This window comes from Somniosus microcephalus, unplaced genomic scaffold (assembly GCF_052327205.1).
Source record: "Somniosus microcephalus isolate GS21.2 unplaced genomic scaffold, FLI_Smic_1.0 unresolved_chr4, whole genome shotgun sequence".
In the NCBI taxonomy this organism is placed as follows: domain Eukaryota; kingdom Metazoa; phylum Chordata; class Chondrichthyes; order Squaliformes; family Somniosidae; genus Somniosus; species Somniosus microcephalus.
This window is the reverse complement of record NW_028225182.1, coordinates 40,383,344-40,405,066: the sequence shown is the minus strand read 5'-3', so window position 1 is coordinate 40,405,066 and position 21,723 is coordinate 40,383,344. Positions and strand designations below refer to the sequence as shown.

At 51.9% G+C, this 21,723-nt stretch overlaps 1 protein-coding gene across 2 annotated transcripts; it reads right to left on the bottom strand.

The window, feature by feature from the left end:
- Positions 1 to 1,825: 1,825 nt before the first annotated feature.
- Positions 1,826 to 21,676, bottom strand: LOC147090600 (nucleotidyltransferase MB21D2-like). Of its 2 annotated transcripts, XM_085977366.1 has the most exons (4): positions 21,519 to 21,675; positions 18,512 to 18,635; positions 16,479 to 17,011; positions 1,826 to 4,780 (listed from the first exon to the last, which is right to left on the bottom strand). In XM_085977366.1, the coding sequence occupies exons 3-4, from the start codon at positions 16,810 to 16,812 to the stop codon at positions 3,516 to 3,518; spliced, it is 1,599 nt and encodes a 532-aa protein (XP_085833492.1). In that variant the 5' UTR covers positions 16,813 to 17,011; positions 18,512 to 18,635; positions 21,519 to 21,675; the 3' UTR covers positions 1,826 to 3,515. The 2 variants fall into 2 exon arrangements, with proteins under 2 accessions (XP_085833492.1, XP_085833493.1); XM_085977367.1 differs by having other exon boundaries at positions 18,512 to 21,676.
- Positions 21,677 to 21,723: the final 47 nt, after the last annotated feature.

Below are 21,723 nucleotides of genomic sequence, written 5' to 3'. Positions count from 1 at the left end.
ACCAACCAAACCATCAGAGAAGCCCGCCCCCCAACCCGGCTCTGGATTACCCCCAAAAAGACAGAGGAGGGGGGAGTATGTGATAGCAACACAGATAGGCTCACTGGGTGAGATTTCCTTTAGCCAATAGCCCAGGTGAGGTTGGGAATTCAACACCAAAGGATACTTCAGGGCAAATTTTCACCCATTACTCTCGCCGCTGAACAGTGACTGCCCCGATGTCGATATCTTGTCACCCTCTCGGGTAAAAGCAACAATGCCACGCGCTTGAGACTTATCTGGAAGCGAACACATCTGAAATGATCAAAGAATCCTTGCCCTTTTTTCGCATCTCTCTCTGATGGGGTAATAGGTTTAGTATAAAGCCTGCACCCTTCCTGTCGCAATATTGGCAAGGCAGAAGAGAGAGATTAAAATGGATTTACAAGAGGGACAGTCAGAATTACATCAGCTGGCTTACTCCAACACTGCCCCGCTCCCACTCGAGTTACACACCTGGAATAGCACCACCCGGGGGAGTAAAACGGGAGAGAACATGGAGCTAGAAGACAAGCTTGGTATTCAGTACATGTCGCAGTCCTGCCACCGGGCTGCCAGGAGGAGTTTAATGCATCAGGATGGCAGTGCCACCAACACGCCAAGTTTGATTGCCAGGCACTGTCTATCTGTCAGATGCACCGCAGACTGATCCGCCACTGCTGGTACTGGCCACCAGGCAGCGTATCGGTGGCTCATCTCTCCTCCGGCCCTCAGCGCCGCGACGGATTGGCACCGCGAAAACCGCCAAGGGCCGAGCATGCAGCGACCAAGTCCGTCAGCGACGCAGTCAAGAGTTGAATTTACGGATGGTCAAGTTTAACAACTCCCTCCCTTTCCCATGTGCTTCTGCTGTGGCCTTCCACCACCGTTCCCAGAAGCAAAGGGCGGGGGGTGGTGGGCTGTTTCAAAATCACTTGCCGCGTCAGTGCCGTTTCTGCGAGTGGCTCGCAAGAGACACGACTCAAGCGCAAGACAGCGGCCAGTTTTCCCCCCTCCCGGGGATAAGACACCCCAACCCCCTTGTCGGCACCACACAGCCCAGCAAGGAGGGCAGAGAACCCCCAAAAGAGCCTCCTTATTCCAGCTGAGGGCGAGTTTAGTAAAAGGCTAAACCCCGGGACTCAACCGTCCAGGCATTGCGGGTTGCAGCCACTCCTCGAACCATAGGTTGCTTAAACAGGCCCCACAGGTGCGGCCACAGAAACGCCCCACCTCATTGTTTCAACATACAACCATCTAACAATGCGGTGCACAATAAACATTTAGATCCTGACCACAGTTCACCTTTGGATACTTTATATATAGGTATAATAAATAGCTTCAACCGGCAGAACAGGGATGTCCCAGTTTCAGACACCCACTTCTCGCAATGCACACTTGCTAACAGGGTTGCGACGCACAGGCAGCACTTTTACCTGCAGCATGGCTAAGACACCCTCTTACCCCACCCATCCTCAAATCCCCACCTCCAAGCGCCATTAGCAACAGGGCCGAGACCACCCACCCCCGCCACACGCACTCTGCAGCCGGGCACAGAGAGCGAGCGAGCACGCCTCGCTTCCCCCGCCCCCCACATTCCCTTCCAGACTCCCTCGAGAGCAGGAGCTCCTGCTGCCTGACCCCTAGTAACTGTACAGTAGACAGCGGAAAGACTCCGCTCCTCTCCATCCACACACCGTCCCCGCCCTAGCCAACAGCCTGAAAAACAGAGACAAGATTTCCCCGACGCTATTGCCCAACACAACGCCCAGCCCACCCCCATCTCCCCCGGGGTTGTGCTGGCCCCCACCCCCAATCCACTGGTCAACATTTTCACTCGTTACTGTTACAAATCGGACCCCAAAAAGCAAAATTAAACTCCAGGGTTTCCCTCCCCACCCAATAAACGTTTACAAGATCAGTTTGGAGAGCGAGAGAGAGACCGATCGAACGGTTACCAATAGAACTGCCAGAAAAACTGGACGTACAGGTGCCACCACCCACTTAACCGACTCGCTTGCGTTTTCCGACCTGCTCGCGCCGCTGTCGAAAACAAACCGCTTTTGGAAATAAAGGATAAAAATCCGCTTAACACTAGATCCCAAAACGCAGCGTTAAGTTGTGGCAAGTTCAGGATCCCTTATTAAATATGACAACCCCGGTGAGCTGTTGTGATTATGTCAATGGATCCCCAGCTACACGCCCCCTTTCATTTACCCATTTAATTTGGGACCGAGTTTACTCTGACAAAGGACATAATCTACGAAGTAAAGGGGTGCGTCCAGTGCGGTCACTATGATTAGTCTGCACGTGGTATAGAAACAAAGGGGACGATACATTTTAGCGTGGTGTGACTTGCAACTAGTGGGTACACGGAGGTGCCCACTGCCACATCAGCAGCTAGGCCCCACCGAGTTCGGAAGAACGGACAGCTGACGTTTTGCACGACTCCTGTATGAAAATTTTGCGCATCCGCCGCTGCGATCTGGTCCTGGTGACAGCGCAGGACGTACAGATTCCGGGACGCTCCAAACACGATGTGCGCCTTCAGGGTTCTGACTCAGCGACGCTGGGTTGGGTTTTTGGTAAGGCTAGTCATAGAGATTAGACAGCTATTAACTTGCTGGTTAATCTCAATAACTAATGCAAGTTATGCCATTTCTGCCTCCCTCCTCCTAAATTAATAGGCCTGATCAATTAAAAAAAAGGCTGTAGTGTTGGAACGTCCATTCAACAGTGTGACCGCCAGTATCCCACAATGCAGTGGGATAGCGCAGCCGCCAGTGTCCTACAATGCAGTGGCACAGTGTGACCGCCAGTATCCCACAATGCAGTGGGACAGTGTGGCCGCCAGTATCCCACAATGCAATGCAGTGGGACAGCGCGGCCGCCAGTGTCCCACAATGCAGTAGGACAGTGTGCCCGCCAGTATCCCAAAATGCAGTGGGACAGTGTGGCCGCCAGTATCCCATAATGCAGTGGGACAGTGTGACCGCCAGTATCCCACAATGCAGTGGGACCGCCAGTATCCCACAATGCAGTGGGACAGCGCGGCCGCCAGTATCCCACAATGCAGTGGGACAGCGCGGCCGCCAGTATCCCACAATGCAGTGGGACAGCGCGGACGCCAGTATCCCACAATGCAGTGGGACAGCGCGGACGCCAGTATCCCACAATGCAGTGGGACAGCGCGGACGCCAGTATCCCACAATGCAGTGGGACAGCGCGGCCGCCAGTATCCCACAATGCAGTGGGACAGCGCGGCCACCAGTATCCCACAATGCAGTGGGACAGCGCGGCCGCCAGTATCCTCCCACAATGCAGTGGGACAGTGCAGCCGCCGGTATCCCACAATGCAGTGGGGGCAATGTGACTGCCAGTATCCCACAATGCAGTGGGACAGCGCAGCCACCAGTATCCCACAATGCAGTTGGGGGGGGGTGCGAAGGGGATGAGGAGGAACGGTCACATCTGTTGGACGGCGCATCCGTTGTTCCTCAGAAAAATTTGTCATCGATTCTGAAGTGAGGCTTGCTGACGTCATCCGGGTTGAGGAAGACCGAGATCGACTTGCCCTGGTTCTCAGTCACCAGCTGTTGGAGCTTGCGGGCCAGGCGGTCGTCGCCGGCTGGGGCCCCGTCCGACTGGGAGGAGGAGGCTGGGCCCAGTGCGGCCCGCCGCAGCTCCTGGGCCAGCCGGTTGGCGGCCTTGGCGTGCTCGACGGCGCTGCGCAGGTGGCCGGCCGGGTCGGAGCGCACCGAGGACAGCCGGCAGGCCAGGAGGAGCGCGGCGCTGTCCGACAGCTGCTCGAACATGTTGCACTGGGGCAGGAAGTAGTTGGGGCAGGTCTTGTTGACCAGGCAGTGGGCCAGGTCATCCAGCAGGCCCAGGAGGAAGTGGGCAGTGTTCTCGTCCCGGCACAGGAAGCTGGACGGCAGCCGGTCGCAGGCCCACAGCATCAAGCTCCTCAGATGGTAGGGACTGATGGCTCGGGGCCGGGAGAGCAGTTTGATGATCACGGCCTTGTACGCTTGGTAGGCCTGGATCAGGGGGACGGAGATACATTTTTTCAGCTGCACCTCGCTCCGCGAGAACGCCAGCCGCCACTCGTTGTCCCGGTTGCCCAGGCAGGAGCAGGCCGGCACCAGGTAGAAGCCGCTGATCACCTCCTCCTCCGTGATCTTGCCGTCCCAGAAGTGGTTCTCCATCAGCCAGTTCTGGGCCACGGCCGGCCAGCCCTTGAAGGACACCACGGGCACGATGTCGTACAGCAGGCGGCTGCGGCCCACGCTCAGGATGACCGAGACCACCGTGCCGTTTTTCGCCACCGCCGCCACCCCGGGCACGCCCCGCTGGGGGTGGCGGCGGATCTCCTCGATCACGGCGGAGACGGAGCGGAAGAACCAGTCCGCCACCTTGGTGGGCGAGAAGTAGTAGCTGCCTCCCTCCCCTCCTCCGTCGCCGGGCTCGGTCTCCGTGCAGCAGTCCTTCCACTTGCCCATGGTGCCCTCGTCGAAGAGGCGCAGGCTGAGCCACGAGTGGCAGGGGGCAGAGTGGCGCATGTCCAGGGTGACCGGCTGGTTGCGGTCGTGCAGCTTCAGCGCCGGCACCAGCAGCGTGAAGTCGACGTCGTAGTCCGTGCCCCTGGCGTAGTCCCCCAGCTCGTTGGGGTTCATGTCGACCACCCCTTCGCGGACGCCCCCGGAGAGCAGCAGGTACTCGTTCGACACGGGCAGCTTGTGGTCCAGTTTCTGCACCAGTCCTGCGGAAGCAGAGAGAGGAACTCATTCAGGTTTAGGTTGCGTGGCATTCAAGTTCTCCCCCCCGAGCCACGCCTTGTCCCCTTGACCGAGGGTCGAGACCTGACCCCAGACGTCTACATGCGGTACTTTATAACTAGTCGCTGGTGCCAGTAGGAATGGTCATTGACATGAATCCTGTCATTCGTGTGAAAATGACTTATGTTATAATACTGGGCGGCCTGCTGGTGGCACTGTCCAGGGAGAGTATAAATACTCGGGCATGGGCCCAGCTTGTGCAGGACATTCTTTAACAGGAATAAGTGAAGGACACAACTAGATCGCCATGTTGAAAAACAGTTGATTAAAGCCTTGTTTAATACTCCGACCAAGTGCCTAGTAGTTTTCTTACGTCAATCAAGAGAATATAGAAACATAGAAGATAGGAGCAGGAGTTGGCCATTCGGCCCTTCGAGCCTGCTCCGCCATTCAACGAGATCATGGCTGATCATCCAAACCCTAGCACCCGGTCCCTACACCGACAGCCATCCCACCCAAGCCCTATCCCCGTAACCCCACGTATTTAATCCCCCCTAACACTAAGGGCCAATTTTTATCATGGCCAATCAACCTAACCCGCACATCTTTGGACTGTGGGAGGAAACCGGAGCACCCAGAGGAAACCCACGCAAACACGGGGAGAATGTGCAAACTCCACACAGTCACCCGAGGCCGGATTTGAACCCGGGTCCCTGGCGCTGTGAGGCAACAGTGCTAACCACTATGCCACCGTGCTGCCACCAGCAGGGAGCAGGGAGGTTATGATGGAGCTGTACAAAACGCTAGTTAGGCCACAGCTGGAGTACTGTGCGCAGTTCTGGGCGCCACACTATAGGAAGGATGCGATTGCATTGGAGAGCATGCAGAGGAGATTTACCAGGATGTTACCTGGGCTGGAGCGCTTCAGCTATGAAGAAAGACTAGACAGGCTGGGGTTGTTTTCCTTGGAGCAGAGAAGGCTGAGGGGGGACCTGATTGAGGTGTGCAAAATTATGAGGGGCATAGATAGGGTAGATAGAAAGGAACTTTTCCCCTTAGTAGAGGGGTCAATAACCAGGGGGCATAGATTCAAGGTAAGGGGCAGGAGGTTTAGAGGGGATTTGAGGAAAAACTTTTTCCACCCAGAGGGTGGTTGGAATCTGGAACTCACTGCCTGAAAGGGTGGTAGAGGCAGGAACCCTCACAACATTCAAGAATCATTTAGATGAGCACTTGAAACACCATAGCATACAAGGCTACGGACCAAGTGCTGTAAAATGGGATTAGAATAGACGGGGCTTGATGGCCGGCGCAGACGCGATGGGCCGAAGGGCCTCTTTCTGTGCTGTATAACTCTATGACTCTGACGCTGATACTCTACAGCATAAAAAGCAGGCCGACACTCCCGGTGCAGTACTGAGGGAGCGCTGCACTGTCGGAGGGGCAGTACTGAGGGAGTGCTGCATTGTCGGAGGGGCTGTACTGAGGGAGCGCTGCACTGTCGGAGGGGCAGTACTGAGGGAGCGCTGCACTGTCGGAGGGGCAGTGCTGAGGGAGCGCGGCACTGTCGGAGGGGCAGTACTGAGGGAGTGCCACACTGTCGGAGGGGCAGTACTGAGGGAGTGCTGCACTGTCGGAGGGGCAATCTTTCAGATGAGGCGTTAAACCGAGGCCCTGTCTGGTCTCTCAAGTGGATGTAAAAGATCCCATGGCACCACTGGAGGAAGAGCAGGGGTGTCCTGGGGCCAATATTTATCCCTCAACCAACATCACTAAAAAAAAAGGATGTCACCCCTCGTGGGCGAATCTAGAACTAGGGGTCACCCATTTAAGACGGAGATGAGGAGGAATTTCTTCTCTGAGAGGGTGGTGAATCTTTGAAATTCTCTACCCCAGAGCTGTGGAGGCTCAGTCGTTGAGTATATTCAAGGCGGAGATTGACAGATTTTTGAACTACAGGGGAGTAAAGGATCATGGGGAACAGGAAAAGTGGAGTTAAGGCCAAGACCAGATTAGCCATGATCTTATTGAATGGCGGAGCAGGCGCGAGGGGCAGAATGGCCTACTCCTGCTCCTATTTCTTATGTTCGTATGTCATGATCACATTGCTGTTTGTGGGAGCTTGCTGTGCACGAATTGGCTGCCGTGTTTCCTACATTACAACAGCGACTTCAAAAAGTACTTCAGTGGCCGTAAAGCGCTTTGGGGCGTCCAGCGGTCGTGAAAGGCGCTGCAGAAATCCTTGGAATTCTTCTAACTTGAACTAGAAAGGTCGATTCGCCCAGTAACCACCCCGAGGCCTTCAAATCCTGCAGGGACCCCACGGCTAAAATCTAATCAGCGTACAGCGGAATCATCCCCAATCCGGAGACTTACTGGTTGGCACACAGCCAGGTCCACGTAGAGGAACTGGCTGGACGGGCACACAGTCAACCTCCCTACTTCAATATGGAGAGAAGGTATCGAAGGGGTGGGGGGAAATGTGCAAATGCAATGGATTAACCCTTTCAGTACTAGGCAATACAGCACTCATTTCTCACATCAACTTTAGAATCATAGAGCACCGAAGGAGGCTATTCGGCCCATCGCGTTTGTGCCGGCTCTTTGAAAGAGCTATCCAATTAGCCCTACTCCTCTGCTTTTTCATCCCCATTCGGCAACCACCACTCCACCCCACATTTGGCGGCCGCACCTCCACCCGCCTATGTCCCCCCTCTCTGGAATTATCTCCATAAACCCTTCTGCCTCTCCAAACCAACTTATTTTTTCCTACATTACAACAGTGACTACTCTTCAAAAAGTACTCTAATTCTCCCAGTTTCTCCGTCGCGTCTGTTCTGACGATGCCACCTTCCATACCAGTGCTTCCGACATGTCTTCCTTTTTCCTCAACCGAGGATTCCCCTCTACAGTGGTTGACACGGCCCTTGACCGTGTCCGTTCTATTTCCCGCACTTCTGCCCTCACCCCTGCCCCTCCCTCCCAGAACCACGATAGAGTTTCCCTTGTCCTCACCTTTCACCCCACCAGCCTCCACATTCAACAGATCATCCTCCACCATTTCCGCCACCTCCAACGTGATCCCACCACCAAACACATCTTCCCCTCACCTCCCCTTTCAGCATTCCGAAGGGACCGCTCCCTCCGCGACACCCTGGTCCACTCCTCAAATCACCCCCAACAGCCCTTCTCCTTCACCTGGCACCTTCCCGTGCAAGCGCAGGAGATGCAACACATGCCCTTTTACCTCCTCCCTTCCCACTATCCAGGGCCCCAAACACCCCTTCCGGGTGAAACAGCGATTTACTTGTACTTCTTGCAATTTAATATTACTGTATTCGCTGCTCACGATGCGGTCTCCTCTACATTGGGGAGACCAAACGCAGATTGGGCGACCGCTTTGCGGAACACCTCCATTCAGTCCGTAAGGGTGACCCTGAGCTTCCGGTCGCCTGTCACTTTAATTCACCGCTTCACTCCCACTCTGATCTCTCTGTCCTCGGGCTATTGCATTGTTCCAGTGAAGCTCAACGTAATTTCAAGGAACAGCACCTCATCTTTCGATTGGGCACTTTGCAGTCTACCGGACTCAACATCGAGTTCAACAATTTCAGTTAATTATCCCTGCCCCCATTTTTCATGCAGTGTGATTTTTGCCACTGCCATTTGCAACATTTTATCTTTCCTGCCTCTTACAAAAGTACTGGATGTTCTTTCAATTCCTCCCTCCCCTCGCCCCCCCTGTCTCTGCACCTGCTTAATATCTGTTACATCTCCAGCTTTTTCCAGTTCTGATGAAGGGTCCCAGACCTGAAACGTTAACTCTGTTTCTCTCTCCACGGAGGCTGCCTGGGCTGCCGAGTGCTTCCAGCATTTTCTGTTGTTATTTCAAAAAGTACTTCATTGGCTGTAAAGTGCTTTGGAACGTCCTGAAAGGTGCTATATAAATGCAAGACTTTCTTTTTTTTTTAAATTAAGGCCCTTCTTAAAACCAAGCTTTGACCCAGCTTTTTAGTCGCCCCTCCTAATCTCTCCTTCTTTGGCTCGCTGTCTCGTTTTCTTCAGCTCTCTGGTAAACATCTTGGAACACTTTCCCTGCCATAAAAGGCCATTATATAAACACGAATCATTGAGGAACTGGGATTTCTTTAAAAAAACATGAAAAATGGGGATAGGACAGCCAGCAGGAGGAGTGGCATTAGACTGGCGGCGTGCGAGGAGAAAATAAAACAGCCACACACTCGATGGGCCAAACTGCTGCAACACTCCACGATTTGGGTGATTTACTGAGTTACACTCTAATCGCTTCCTGCTGCACTCGCACTCTCCCACCAGGAGGGTGGCAAAGAGCGAGGGCTGTGAATTTTCTCTGGGGTGGGAGGGGGGTTCTCCCGCTCATCCGTCGGAATTTTTTTGGCGGAAGAGCCACGGAAATCTCGGAAAAACGGCGTAAACATTGCGACAGCGACCGAGCGGGAGAAACCCACGCTGCTCTGCAAACGCCTGTTCTCGCAAGCTAAACAGACAAAGAGAGTCAGGCCTGGTTAGCACTTGTGTGTGGGGGAGATTCTGCCTGGGAATAAAAGCGGGGACAGCGAGACTGTGGAAAGGGAGCAGAGAAGGGCCACAAGATTAATTCCCCAGTTTAAAACGCCTTAGTTGCTCAGATAGGCTCAAAAAGAGGTCCAGTCCTACTCGGGTCCCCTCCCTCACCTTTTATTCCGGTACAGTGACGACTGGATCGGTGCCGTTTCCTGCTCGCGCCCTCAACTACAGGAAACTCTTTTTTATCCGGCACCGACAGGGCCGACGTGGTGCCGGTTCATCAAAAATTCCGGATAACCGAAAGCTATAGTAAAAGATACGGAGCTGAGAGCTCCGTATAAAGCAACAAACCCTGTTGCTTAGCAACAGGTGCAGAACAATGGCCACAAGTTCCAAGCGTCTCTGTAACTTAGCAACAGCTGCAGCCACACCCATTGCACAGCAACAAATCAAGGAAGGCAAGTAATATGAAGTAAAACTTACCTGAACCTACTCCTGAATTTTGCCGGTTAACCGAGATTTCCGGTTATTTAGGTGCTGGTAAATCGAGAGTTTCCTGTAGAAAATTTCATTCACTCCGCTTCCAATTTCCACCTTTCCCTCACATGGTCCATCTCCGACTCTTCCTTGACTTCTCCGTCTCCATTTCTGGGGATAGGCTATTGACAAACATCCACTAAAAGCCCACTGACTCCCACAGCTACCTGGACTACACTTCCTCCCAACCCGCTTCCTGTAAGGACTCTATTCCATTCTCTCAGTTTCTCTGTCTCATCTGTTCGGACAATGCGTCCTTCCATACTAGTGTTTCCGATATGTCTCTTCCTTTTTCCTCAACTGAGGATTCCCCTCTACCGTGGTTGGCATAGCCCTCGACCGTGTCCGTTCCATTTCCCGCACCTCTGCTCTCACCCCTTCCCCTCCCTCCCAAAACCACAATAAGGTTCCCCTTGTCCTCACCTTTCACCCCACCAGCCTCCACATTCAATGGATCATCCTCCATCATCTCCAGCATGATCCCACCACCAAACACATCTTCCCCTCCCCTCCCAGCATTCAGAAAGGACCGTTCCCTTCGCGACATCCTGGTCCACTCCTCAATCACCCCCAACAACCCCTCCCCTTCCCACGGCACCTTCCCATGCAACTGCAGGAGATGCAACACCTGCCCTTTTACCTCCTCCCTTCCCATCGTCCAGGGCCCCAAACACTCCCTCCAGGTGAAACAGCAATTTACTTGTACTTCTTGCAATTTAGTGTACGGTGTTTGCTGCTCACGATGCGGTCTCCTTTGCGGAACACCTCCATTCAGTCCATAAGCTTCCACTCCCACCTCTCCGTCCTCGACCTCTTGCACTGTTCCAACGAAGCTGAACGTAAGCTCGAGGAACAGCACCTCATCTTTCGATTAGGCACTTTACAGCCTTCTGGGCTCGACATCGAGTTGAACAATTTCAGACCAAAACCTCTGGCCCCATTTTATCAGATGGCAGCTGTTGATGATTCTGCCATTCCCAGTTACACCTCCTCTAGACCCATCTTTTGTTTCTTTACTTGTCCCATTACCGTCTCCTTTTGCTTTGTACAACCATCCCTTTCGTCATTTAATCTCTCCTGCCTCCCACCCTATCACAGACCTTCCCTTTTGTTCTTTCCTCCCCTCCTCTCCTTCCCGGCCCCTGCGCTTGCTTAAAACCTGTCACACCTCTAACTTTTGCCAGTTCTGACGAAAGCTCATCGGCCTGAAACGTGAACTCGGTTTCTCTCCCCACAGATGCTGCCCGACCTGCTGAGCTGGGTTTGTACTGGCCTTCAGCTGTCTCGGCCCCAGGCTCTGGAATTCCCTCCCTAAATCTCTCCTCCTTTAAGTCACTCCTTAAAACTTAGCTCTTTGGCCAAGGTCACCTGTCTTCTTGCGTGGTTCGGTGTCAAATGTTGTCTGATTACTCTCCTGTGAAGCACCTCGGGACGTCCTGCTACGTTAGCGGTGCTATATGAATGCAAGTCGTTGCATACTTTAGAAAAGCCCTAGTCTCGGGAGTGACTTGATTGAGGTTGCGAGAAACATAGAAGATAGGAGCAGGAGTAGGCCATTCGGCCCCTCGAGCCTGCTCCGCCATTCAATGAGATTATGGCTGATCATCCAAATTCAGTACCCTGTCCCTGCCTTCTCCCCATATCCCTTGATCCCTTTAGCCTTAAGAAATATATCCAACTCCTTCTTGAATATATTTAATGAATTGGCCTCTACTGCCTTCTGTGGTAGAGAATTCCACAGGTTCACCACTCTCTGGGTGAAGAAATTCCTCCTCATTTCTGTCCTAAATGGCTTACCCCTTATCCTTAGACTGTGACCCCTGGTTCTGGACTCCCCCGCCATCGGGAACATCCTTCCTGCATCTAGTCTGTCTAGTCCTGTTAGAATTTTATAAGTTTCAATGAGATCCCCTCTCATTCTTCTAAACTCCAGTGAATATAAGCCTAATGGACCCAATCTCTCCTCATACGTCATTCCTGCCATCCCAGGTATCAGTCTGGTGAATCTTCGCTGCACTCCCTCCATGGCAAGAACATCCTTCCTCAGATGAGGCGACCAAAACTGCACATAATACTCAAGGTGTGGTCTCACACACAACTGCAGCAAGACATCTTTGTTCCTGTACTCGAATCCTCTCGCTATGAAGGCCAACAACCCATTTGCCTTCTTAACCGCCTGCTGCACCTGCATGCTTACCTTCAGCGACTGGCGCACAAAGACACCCAGGTCTCGTTGCACTTCCCCTTTTCCCAATCTATTGCCGTTCAGATAATAATCTGTCTTCCTGTTTTTGCCACCAAAGTGGATAACCTCACATTTATCCACGTTATATTGCATCTGCCATGCATCAGCCCAATGACCGAACCTGTCCAAATCATACTGGAGTTTCTCTGCATCCTCCTCACAGCACACACGCCCACCCAGCTTTGTGTCATCTGCAAACTTGGAGATATTACATCTAGTTCCCTCGTCTAGAAAATAATGAAGGGACTGGATTGTGTGGGTGCAAACTAATTATTTCAACTGGTTAGGTTGAGGGCGGGCCAGGGGGTGGGGAGGAGGGGGAAGGGGGGGGTCATGCAAGGGCAGAACTAGGTTGAATGTTCGGCAGTTCTTCTTTTCCCAGAGAATAGTGAACCTGTGGAACAGGCTGCCAGCTCGTGCGATGGACACCGACTCTCTCAACTCCTGCAAGCGAGAGCTGAACCCGTTTCTGGCTGGGGCGGAGATCACCTCATACAAGAGGTGGGTATCCTATATTATAAAATCGGGGTCAATGTGACCTCCTGGACTAGTTTCGAGCGCCTGGGGAGAGGGAGCGGAGAGGAATTGTCCAGATTTCCCCCACCCTCCCCAATTGGCCTGGGTTTTTTAAATGTTTTTTCCGCCTCTCCCAGGAGATTACCTGGAGGGGTTGGGCTGGGAAGTGATGAATAAGGCCTCGCGACTCTACAGGACAGGCTCCACGATCCAGTGGGCCTTTCCTATCCGCCATTTTCACGTGGTTCGTACGGAACATCCTCCGTGGAAATTCACCTCCAGCAAGTGTGACCGGGAATCTGGCGGGCTGTCGTAAAACCCAACTGGTTCACGAACGGCGTTCAGGGAGGGAAAACAGGCATCCTTACCCCGGCGCGGCCTGCACGTGACTCCAGTCCCACACCAACGGGGTTGACTCGGACCTGCCCCTTGAAGTGGCCTAAAAAGCCACTTAAGTTACCACTGCCGCCTTCTCACGCCAACTAGGGATGGGCAACACTTCCCAAGTTCGATTCGTGATCGAAGCAGAGTTCACTGAACTCAGTCAATGTCAGAGGGACAATCCATAAATATATTGAACTCAAAACAGTAGGGAAGCTACGATAATTTTTTTTTTGTAATGTCACTAGTACTTGGCGGAGAGTACACTGGCATCGCCTCCAGTACAGCTGTGTGTGTGTGCTGGGAGCAATGCACCATTCAAGCAAAAGGTGATTTGGTGACTGTCCCTAGGGTTCAGCTACAATCCGCCTGCAAAATTCCCTTAGACTGCTCACCTCTCAAGTATGTGACCACCCACCCAGAGGCATGTCTCTTCTACGCAGTCCTTTCTCTCAGCGGTGACAGTAACCGCTGGCAAACACGAGCGCCTCCGCGTTGAAAGGAGGTTTTAATTCTGAACTGAACGGCACAGGGACTGCGGCCGAATTCCCTCCCGCACTTACGCCTCAGAATCTCACCCGACGCCGTTAAGGTGCTCGAAAGCAGAGAAGAGAAATTCCTCCAGAGTCTGGTCTCCCTTTGGGTGGCAATCTTACCAACACATGCTCCCCATCGAGATTCCTGCAGAGAATGTACAGCACAGAAACAGGCCGTTCGGTCTAACTGGTCCATGCCGGTGTTTAGGCTCCACACGCACCTCCGCCCACCCCTCTTCATCTAACATTAAAAGACTTGCATTTCTATAGCGCCTTTCACCATCTCAGGACGTCCCAAAGCACTTTACAGCCAATGAAGTACTTTTTGAAGTGGAGTCACTGTTGTAATGTGGGAAACCCGGCAGCCAATTTGCACACAGCAAGCTCCCACAAACAGCAATGTGATAATGACCAGATCATCTGTTTTAGTGATGTTGATTGAGGGATAAATATTGGCCCCAGGACTCCTCTTCGAAATAGCGGCCATGGGATCTTATATGTCCACCTGAGCGCGCAGACGGGGCCTCGGTTTAATGTCTCATCCGAAAGACGGCAGGGATATGGGAACAGGGCGGGCACAGGGGATTAGCACGACTGCGCGCGCAGAAGATAAACACCAACCTGTGTTTATCCTCCGGCCTGTTTCCATCTTGTAATTTCGATGTACAACTGGGAGAGGAGCTCATGTTAGTGTGGTGCCGTAGCCACAACACTGCCGTACGTGCCCCCCACCCCCCCCCCCACTTCATTCCCACAGACGCACTGACATTGCGTCACCCGCTGCTCAGTGGGTAGCAGCACCCTCTCACCTCCGAGTCACAGGGTCGTGGGTTCAAGTCCCACTCCAGAGACTTGAGCACAAAACTCTAGGCCGACGCTCCCAGTGCCAGTGCTGAGGGAGCGCTGCACTGTCGGAGGGGCCGTCTTTCGGATGAGACGGTAAACTGAGGCCCCCCTCTGCTCTCTCAGGTGGACGCATGGCGCTAATGGGTACGGTAGCATAGTGGTTATGATACTGGACTGGTAATCCAGAGGCCTAGATTAATGATCTGGCGACGTGAGTTCAAATCCCACCACAGGCAGATGGGGAATTTAAATTCAATTATTAATTAAATAAATCTGGAATAAAAAGCTAGCATCATGAAACTACTGGATTGTCATAAAGACCCATCTGGTTCACTAATGTCCCTTTAGGGAAGGAGATCTGCCATCCTTACCTGGTCTGGCCTGTATAGAAACATAGAAGATAGGAGCAGGAGTAGGCCATTCGGCCCCTCGAGCCTGCTCCGCCATTCAATGCGATCATGGCTGATCATCCACATTCAGTACCCTGTCCCTGCTTTCTTCCCATACCCCTTGATCCCTTTAGCCTTAAGAAATATATCCAACTCCTTCTTGAATATATTTAATGTATTGGTCTCTACTGCCGTGTGTGGTAGAGAATTCCACAGGTTCACCACTCTCTGGGTGAAGAAATTCCTCCTCATCTCTGTCCTAAATGGCTTACCCCTTATCCTTAAACTGTGACCCCTGGTTCTGGACTCCCCGACCATCGGGAACATCAGGTGTGACAGGTGTTAACTTTTTCTTTCTACCTGTATTCATTGCCCCCACCACCCCACCCCCACACTGTACCCCCTTCCCCCCCGGCGATCCAATCTGGGGCCACCCGATGCAACACCAAGGAATAAGTGAATTAAAATATGACATGAATCTTGCCATTCACGTGGAAATGACTCACGAAACAACACCAGGGACGTGTGTGGCTCCAGACCCACAGCAATGTGGTTGACTCTTAACTGCCCTCTGCGGTTCAAGAAGGGCGGCTCACCACCACCTTCGCAACTAGGGACGGGCAATAAATGCCGGCCTTGCCAACGATGCCCACATCCCAAGAACGAATTTTAAAAAAATTTTCGAAGAAGGGCAGCTGAGTTCTCCCCGGTGTCCTGGCCAATATTTATCCCTCAATCAACATCACGAAAACACATTGCTGTTTGTGGGAGCTTGCGGTGCGCAATTTGGCTGCTGCGTTTCCTACATTACAACAGCGACTGCACTTCAAAAGTATCTCATTGGCTGCAAAGTGCTTTGGGACGTCCGGAGGTAAACAGGAAGGCAGATTATTATTTGAATGGCAATAGATTGGGAGAAGGGGAAGTACAACGAGACCTGGGTGTCCTTGTGCACCAGTCGCTGAAGGTGAGCATGCAGGTGCAGCAGGCGGTTAAGAAGGCAAATGGTATGTTGGCCTTCATAGCGAGGGGGCTCGAGTACAGGAACAAGGATGTCTTGCTGCAGTTGTACAGGGCCTTGGTGAGGCCACACCTTGAGTAGTGTGTGCAGTTTTGGTCGCCTTATCTGAGGAAGGATGTTCTTGCCATGGAGGGAGTGCAGCGAAGATTCACCAGACTGATACCTGGGATGGCAGGAATGACGTATGAGGAGAGATTGGGTCGATTGGGCTTATACTCGCTGGAGTTTAGAAGAATGAGGGGATCTCATTGAAACTTATAAAATTCTGTCAGGCCTGGACAGACTAGATGCAGGAAGGATGTTCCCGATGGTCGGGGAGTCCAGAACCAGGGGTCACAATCTAAGGATAAGGGGTAAGCCATTTAGGACAGAGATGAGGAGGAATTTCTTCACCCAGAGAGTGGTGAACCTGTGGAATTCTCGACCACAGAAGGCAGTAGAGGCCAGTTCATTAAATATATTCAAGAAGGAGTTGGATATATTTCTTAAGGCTAAAGGGATCAAGGGATATGGGGAGAAGGCAGGGACAGGGTACTGAATTTGGATGATCAGCCATGATCGAATGGTGGAGCAGGCTCGAGGGGCCGAAAGGCCTACTCCTGCTCCCATCTTCTATATTTCTATGTTTAATGCAAGCCTTTCTTTCTCTGGATGGTGTTGACTCACCCAGCATGGAGAAGATGAAGTCCTTGGCCGTGTGCACCTCCAGCGCTCGCTGATCATCGAAGTCCCTCAGCTCGTGCTTGCCGAACTCCTGGATCAGCTTGGTAATCTCCTCGATCCGGGCCCCCGAGTGGAAATCCAAGTCGTTCAACGGTTTGGCAAAGGCCGGCTTGGCGCCCGGCGCAGCGTCCTTGCCGGCCAAAGACGTCATGTCTGGAATCCGACGGGTCGAAGAGTAGCGGCAAAATAAAAATCGCACCCAGGAGGAAAAAAAAAAAAAAAGAGATTTCAACGCAGCCTTACAAGCCAGGAGCAGGATCAAGGAATCAAGTCTCATTCAAAGTCCTGCGATCATCTCAGGAATTCAGCACCCACAATAGGAAGCGCGAAGCGTCAGAGTTGAGGTGAATTCGGTTTCTATTTTACTTCCTGAGATTTGAGGCGAATGCTACAATTACAGGGCGAGCGAAGGAGCCTCTTTTTTGTCGCCCTGGGTGACACAGGTATGGAGAATCAAAGCTCTTCATTGCGAGGTTCTGCGAGAGCAAAACAAACAACAACAAAAAGTCGAACTTAGCGATTTGAGCTCCAATCAGAAAATCCTACCCAATCGTCCTGGTTACAGGAGTCCCAGTGAACACCCACCCACTAAACCGTAGCCAGTGCTATAGTCCGCAACACTGCAGGGGCAATCTGGAGTGTGACTGGGCGAAGTACAACAGGTACTTTACAGCCTTCCAGGCTCAACATCGAGTTCAACAATTTTAGATCGAAACCACGGCTCCCATTTTTTTTTCGGACGGCAGCTGTTGGTGATGATTCAGCCGCTCCCATTTACACCTCCTCCAGACCCATCTTTTGTTCCTTTACCTGTCCCATTACCACCCCCTTTTTGCCTCGCACCATCACCCCTTCTATCTTTTAAACCTCTCCTGCCTTCCAACCTACCTCAGACCTTCCTTTTTGTTCTTTCTCCCCTCCACCCCCCCCTTTCCCAGCCTCCGCATCTTTGCTTAATACCGGTTACATCTCGAACTTTATCCAGTTCTGACGAAGGATCATTGGCCCGAGGCGTTAGCTCTGTTTCTCTCTCCGCAGATGCTGCCTGACCTGCCGAGTGTTGCCCAGCATTCTCTGCTTTTACAAGAGGTTGCTTGCTTTGGAACACTCCTCTCCTGATGCCATTGGCTTCTTGAAGAGGTACAAACACCAATTGTCTTCATTGCCTTTATTCAGGAGTGAGCCCTGATGGCGAGTATTGGCAGGTTGTTTGAGTGGTGGGAGGGGGAGAAAAACGACAATTCCAATTCTCACCAGATGTCCACATAAATGCATTGTCAAGTGGGGGGTCCCTGGATACCAATCTGGAGCAGGACCCGAGCACAGAATCTCAGCTGACACTTCTGTGCAGTACTGAGGGAGCGCCGCACTGTTGGAGGTGCAGTTTTTCAGCTGAAACATTAAACCGAGATTCCGTCTGCCCTCTCGGGTGGACGTAAAAGATCCCCTGACACTATTCAAAGAGGAGCAGGGGAGTTCTCTTCGGTGTCCTGTCCCAATATCTCCTTATGTGGCTCGGTGTCAAACTTTGTTTTGTAAAGCTCCCGTGAAGGGCCTTGGAACGTTTTATTACATTAAAGCCACTATATAAATACCAGTTATTGTTCTTGCTCTGTGGGAGCTTGCTGTGCGCAAATTGGCTGCCGCATTTCCCTACATTATAACAGTGGCCACGCTTCAAAAGTACTTCATTGGCTGTGAAGCGCTTTGGGACGTTTCGAGCTATATAAATCCAATTTCTTTCTTTCTCCCCCCCCACCCCACCCCACCACCTTTGTAGCTGTTGCAACAGTGACCACTGGCCAGAGGACCAGTTTTCCTTGGCTGGAGGGGTTCGACATGGTTTAATAACAAAAAGTAATGCAAACATTTGCAAGTAAACTCAAAAACAGTTTAAAAGAGCGAGCAATCTCTTTCATACAGCCCCCCTGGGCTTTCCAGAAGAGCTTCGAACCTCCCCACAGTTTATCCCTTACCTTTCCTTCCTCTGGCCTTCATGCCTGACTTTTGACTGCAAGTAATCCGCTTCCAGGTCGCAAGAGCGTTGCTTAGTAACCAGCAGCTAGGGATGGGCAATAAATGCCGGCCTTGCCAGTGAAGCTAGGTGGTGTTAACAATAAAAACATAGGGTGGTGACTGACTGATTCATCCAGTTTTTTTTCTCTCACTTCCTGTTACTCACGGAAAGGTGTGTGTGGAGGTGGGGGGGGGGGGGAAAAAGCAAATCACAATCTACCTCTATGTCACAGCACTTTGTTACACCCATCACCATAAACACCCAGAACAAACACGTCCTACCAAAGGATTAGGAAGAAAAACATTACTTTTAAAGCTTCATTTTTGTACTTTTTTTTCCCCATTCCCCCTCCCAAATACTCTTCTCAGTCTAGAGTAGCAGCATATTTTAGACCATAATTATCTCCGCTGGTAGTTCTGAGCAAGGCAGAAATTAGATCCCTTCAACCAGCCAAACAGGATCCACTGGGTGAATGCATGCAAGTCGATTCCTCTTACTTCAAAAGATGCTTAAAGTTCAACTTTTGCCAGCGCAAGCAACAACTTCAAATCATCATTCGACGACTTTGTCAAATCGAGGCAGAGATTTATGCTGGGGTTCGGAACAAAGGAATTGCTAGAAGATAAGAATTAAGAGCAGGAGTAGGCCATTTGGCCCCTCGAGCCCGCTCCACCATTCAGTCAGATCATGGCTGATCTTCGACCTCAACTCCACTTTCCTGCTCTATTCCCTATATCCCTTCATTCCCCTAGAGTCCAAAAATCGATCGATCTCAGTCTTGGATATGCTCAAAGACTGAGCATCCACAGCCCTCTGGGGTAGAGAATTCCAAAGATTCACAACCCTCTGAGTGAAGAAATTCCTCCTCATCTCAGTCTTAAATGGCCGACCCTTTATCCTGAGACTATGCCCCCTAGTTCTAGACACTCCAGCCAGGGGAAACAGCCTCTCAGCATCTACCCTGTCAATCCCCCTCAGAATCTGAAACATTTCAATGAGATCACCTCTCATTCTTCTAATCGCCAGAGAGTATAGGTCCAATCTACTCAGCCTCTCCTCATAGGACAACCCTCTCATCTTAGACTAAAGAACAAGGTCCAACTAGTTTACCTCCTACCATCCTGGTAATCGTGTGATACAATCATAGTGGAGTCGATGACTAGTCATGGCAATCAATCTCTAATTAGTACTAAAACGGGCTCCGACATGAGGCAACGAAAGCCACATCTGATTAATATCTCACCAGCTCTTAACAGTGCAGTACTCCCTCACTACTATACCGACGTGTCAGCCTAAATTACATGCTTAAATCTCTGGATTGGAACTTAAACCCACACGACCATCTGACTCAGAGGCGATAGCGGTGAAAAGCTTTTGCAACCATAGGTTCAAAGTCACCAGTTCCTTGCAAAACATACCACGCTTAACAGAATTCATGCCACAGATTACTCACACACTGCATTGCAAAATAAGTGCTTCAGTCCCAGGCAGACCAACTCACAAATCACAGCTGGTGAGCAGAGAACCAGATAAATCTCAGCCTCAGACTTGGGTCGCTCCATCCGAGTGGAATTAGAGAAACTTCACACAATACAAAGTAAAAGAACAGCTGCATCACATGGTGTTGCCACAGCTGTTTAAGTTAGGCATACTTTAAATTTAAGCAATCCCCTACTTTTGGTGAGCATGGATGCATTGCAACAGGTGTTAGCACAAGCATATTGCATCAATTTGACAGGAGCCTGCTTTTAAGCTGCAGCTTCTGAGGCTCTATTCAACCGCGACGGGCATCGCACTCAAGCCTGATCGTCTCCTCGTCATAAACATGCACTTTCCAGCAGCAGTTACTGACTAACAATCAGGAAGGAGGCCCCTGGCTCATTTTACCCCCTCCTTATCCTGCGGTGCTGAAGAGGCCATTATCCCCTTAGCTCCATCCAAAAGAGCTTTCCTTCAAAAACACTTGAACCCCGATTGACTCAGCAACCGGGCCCAGGCTTAAACAGCTTAGGAAGGTGCTGGGCTGAAATTCTCCAAACTGTGCCGGGTTTGGTGATCTCAGTGGGGTGGGGAGGGCTCCCAACCACTATTGCCACGGCAGTCGTGGTAGCACCCTCACCTCCGAATCAGAAGGTTGTGGGTTCAAGTCCTCCTCCAGAGCCTTGAGCACAAGAATCTAGGCTGACACTCCCAGTGCCAGTGCTGAGGGAGCGCTGCACTGTCGGAGGTACCGTCTTTCAGATGAGACGTTAAACCGAGGTCCCGTCTAGTCTCTCAGGTGGATGTAAAAGATCCCACGGCACTACTGGAAGAAGAGCAGGGGTGAGTTATCCCCAGTGTCCTTGGCCATTCCCTCACAAAGTTGGTGGAGTACAGCTAGACTGCATGTCAGCCCTCTCAGGTGGACGTAAAAGATCCCACGGCACTACTGGAAGAGCAGGGGAGCTCTCCCCCGGTGTCCTGGGCCACTATTCATCCCTCAACCAAAATCACAAAAACAGATTACACGGTCATTTTGGCTGTCTGTGGGAGCTTCCCGTGCGCAAAGTGTCTGCCGCGTTTCCCTGCATTACAACAGCGACCACGCTTCAAAAAAAAAGTATTTCATTGGCCGCGAAGCAATTTGGGACGTCCGGTGGCGGAAGGCGCTGTCGAAATGCCAGCCTTTCTTTCTTGCCTAGGCCGGGACAAGACAAGAGCATCCCTCGCTGCCGGCATGGGATGGGGTGCTCTGCGGCGGGGGGGAGGGAAGAGAGAGAGGATGGGAGTGCGATGCCTCCCACAGTTGAATTGCCTGCCCTCAAATCTTGGGGGGAAAAAGACCACTTGGCCAAGTCACCCCAGCAAGGAGTTGAGGGTGTGGGAAGAGGGGAAGGAAAGAAGAAAATAAACAGCAGCCAAGGGGAAAGGGATAGAGCTCAGCCAGCCAGATCTCACCCTGGACAATGGCTAAAAGAGACACACACCTGCTTCCATCCTCATCCTCCCTCCCCTTGCAACCCTCTTCCTCCCCTTACACAGGCCCAGCTCGGTGTTTCCAGGAGCAGACACCTCCTTCCCTGGGCCCTCCCCCGAAGCTTTAAATTCCACAGGTCGCCATTGCCATGGACACCCCGGTCCGGTCCGGCCCACCACCACTGCGCATGCGCCGGGCCTCACCCCTGCCGCAGG

What these genes read in the sequence shown, in the direction of transcription:
- LOC147090600 (XM_085977367.1), bottom strand. Translation starts at nt 16,812, where the DNA reads ATGAGACTTGATTCCTTGATCCTGCTCCTGGCTTGTAAGGCTGCGTTG. An exon ending in CTTCATCTTCTCCATGCTGG is followed by an intron (nt 4,781 to 16,478) that starts GTGAGTCAACAC and finishes CTGCTTCCGCAG; the next exon opens with GACTGGTGCAGAAACTGGAC.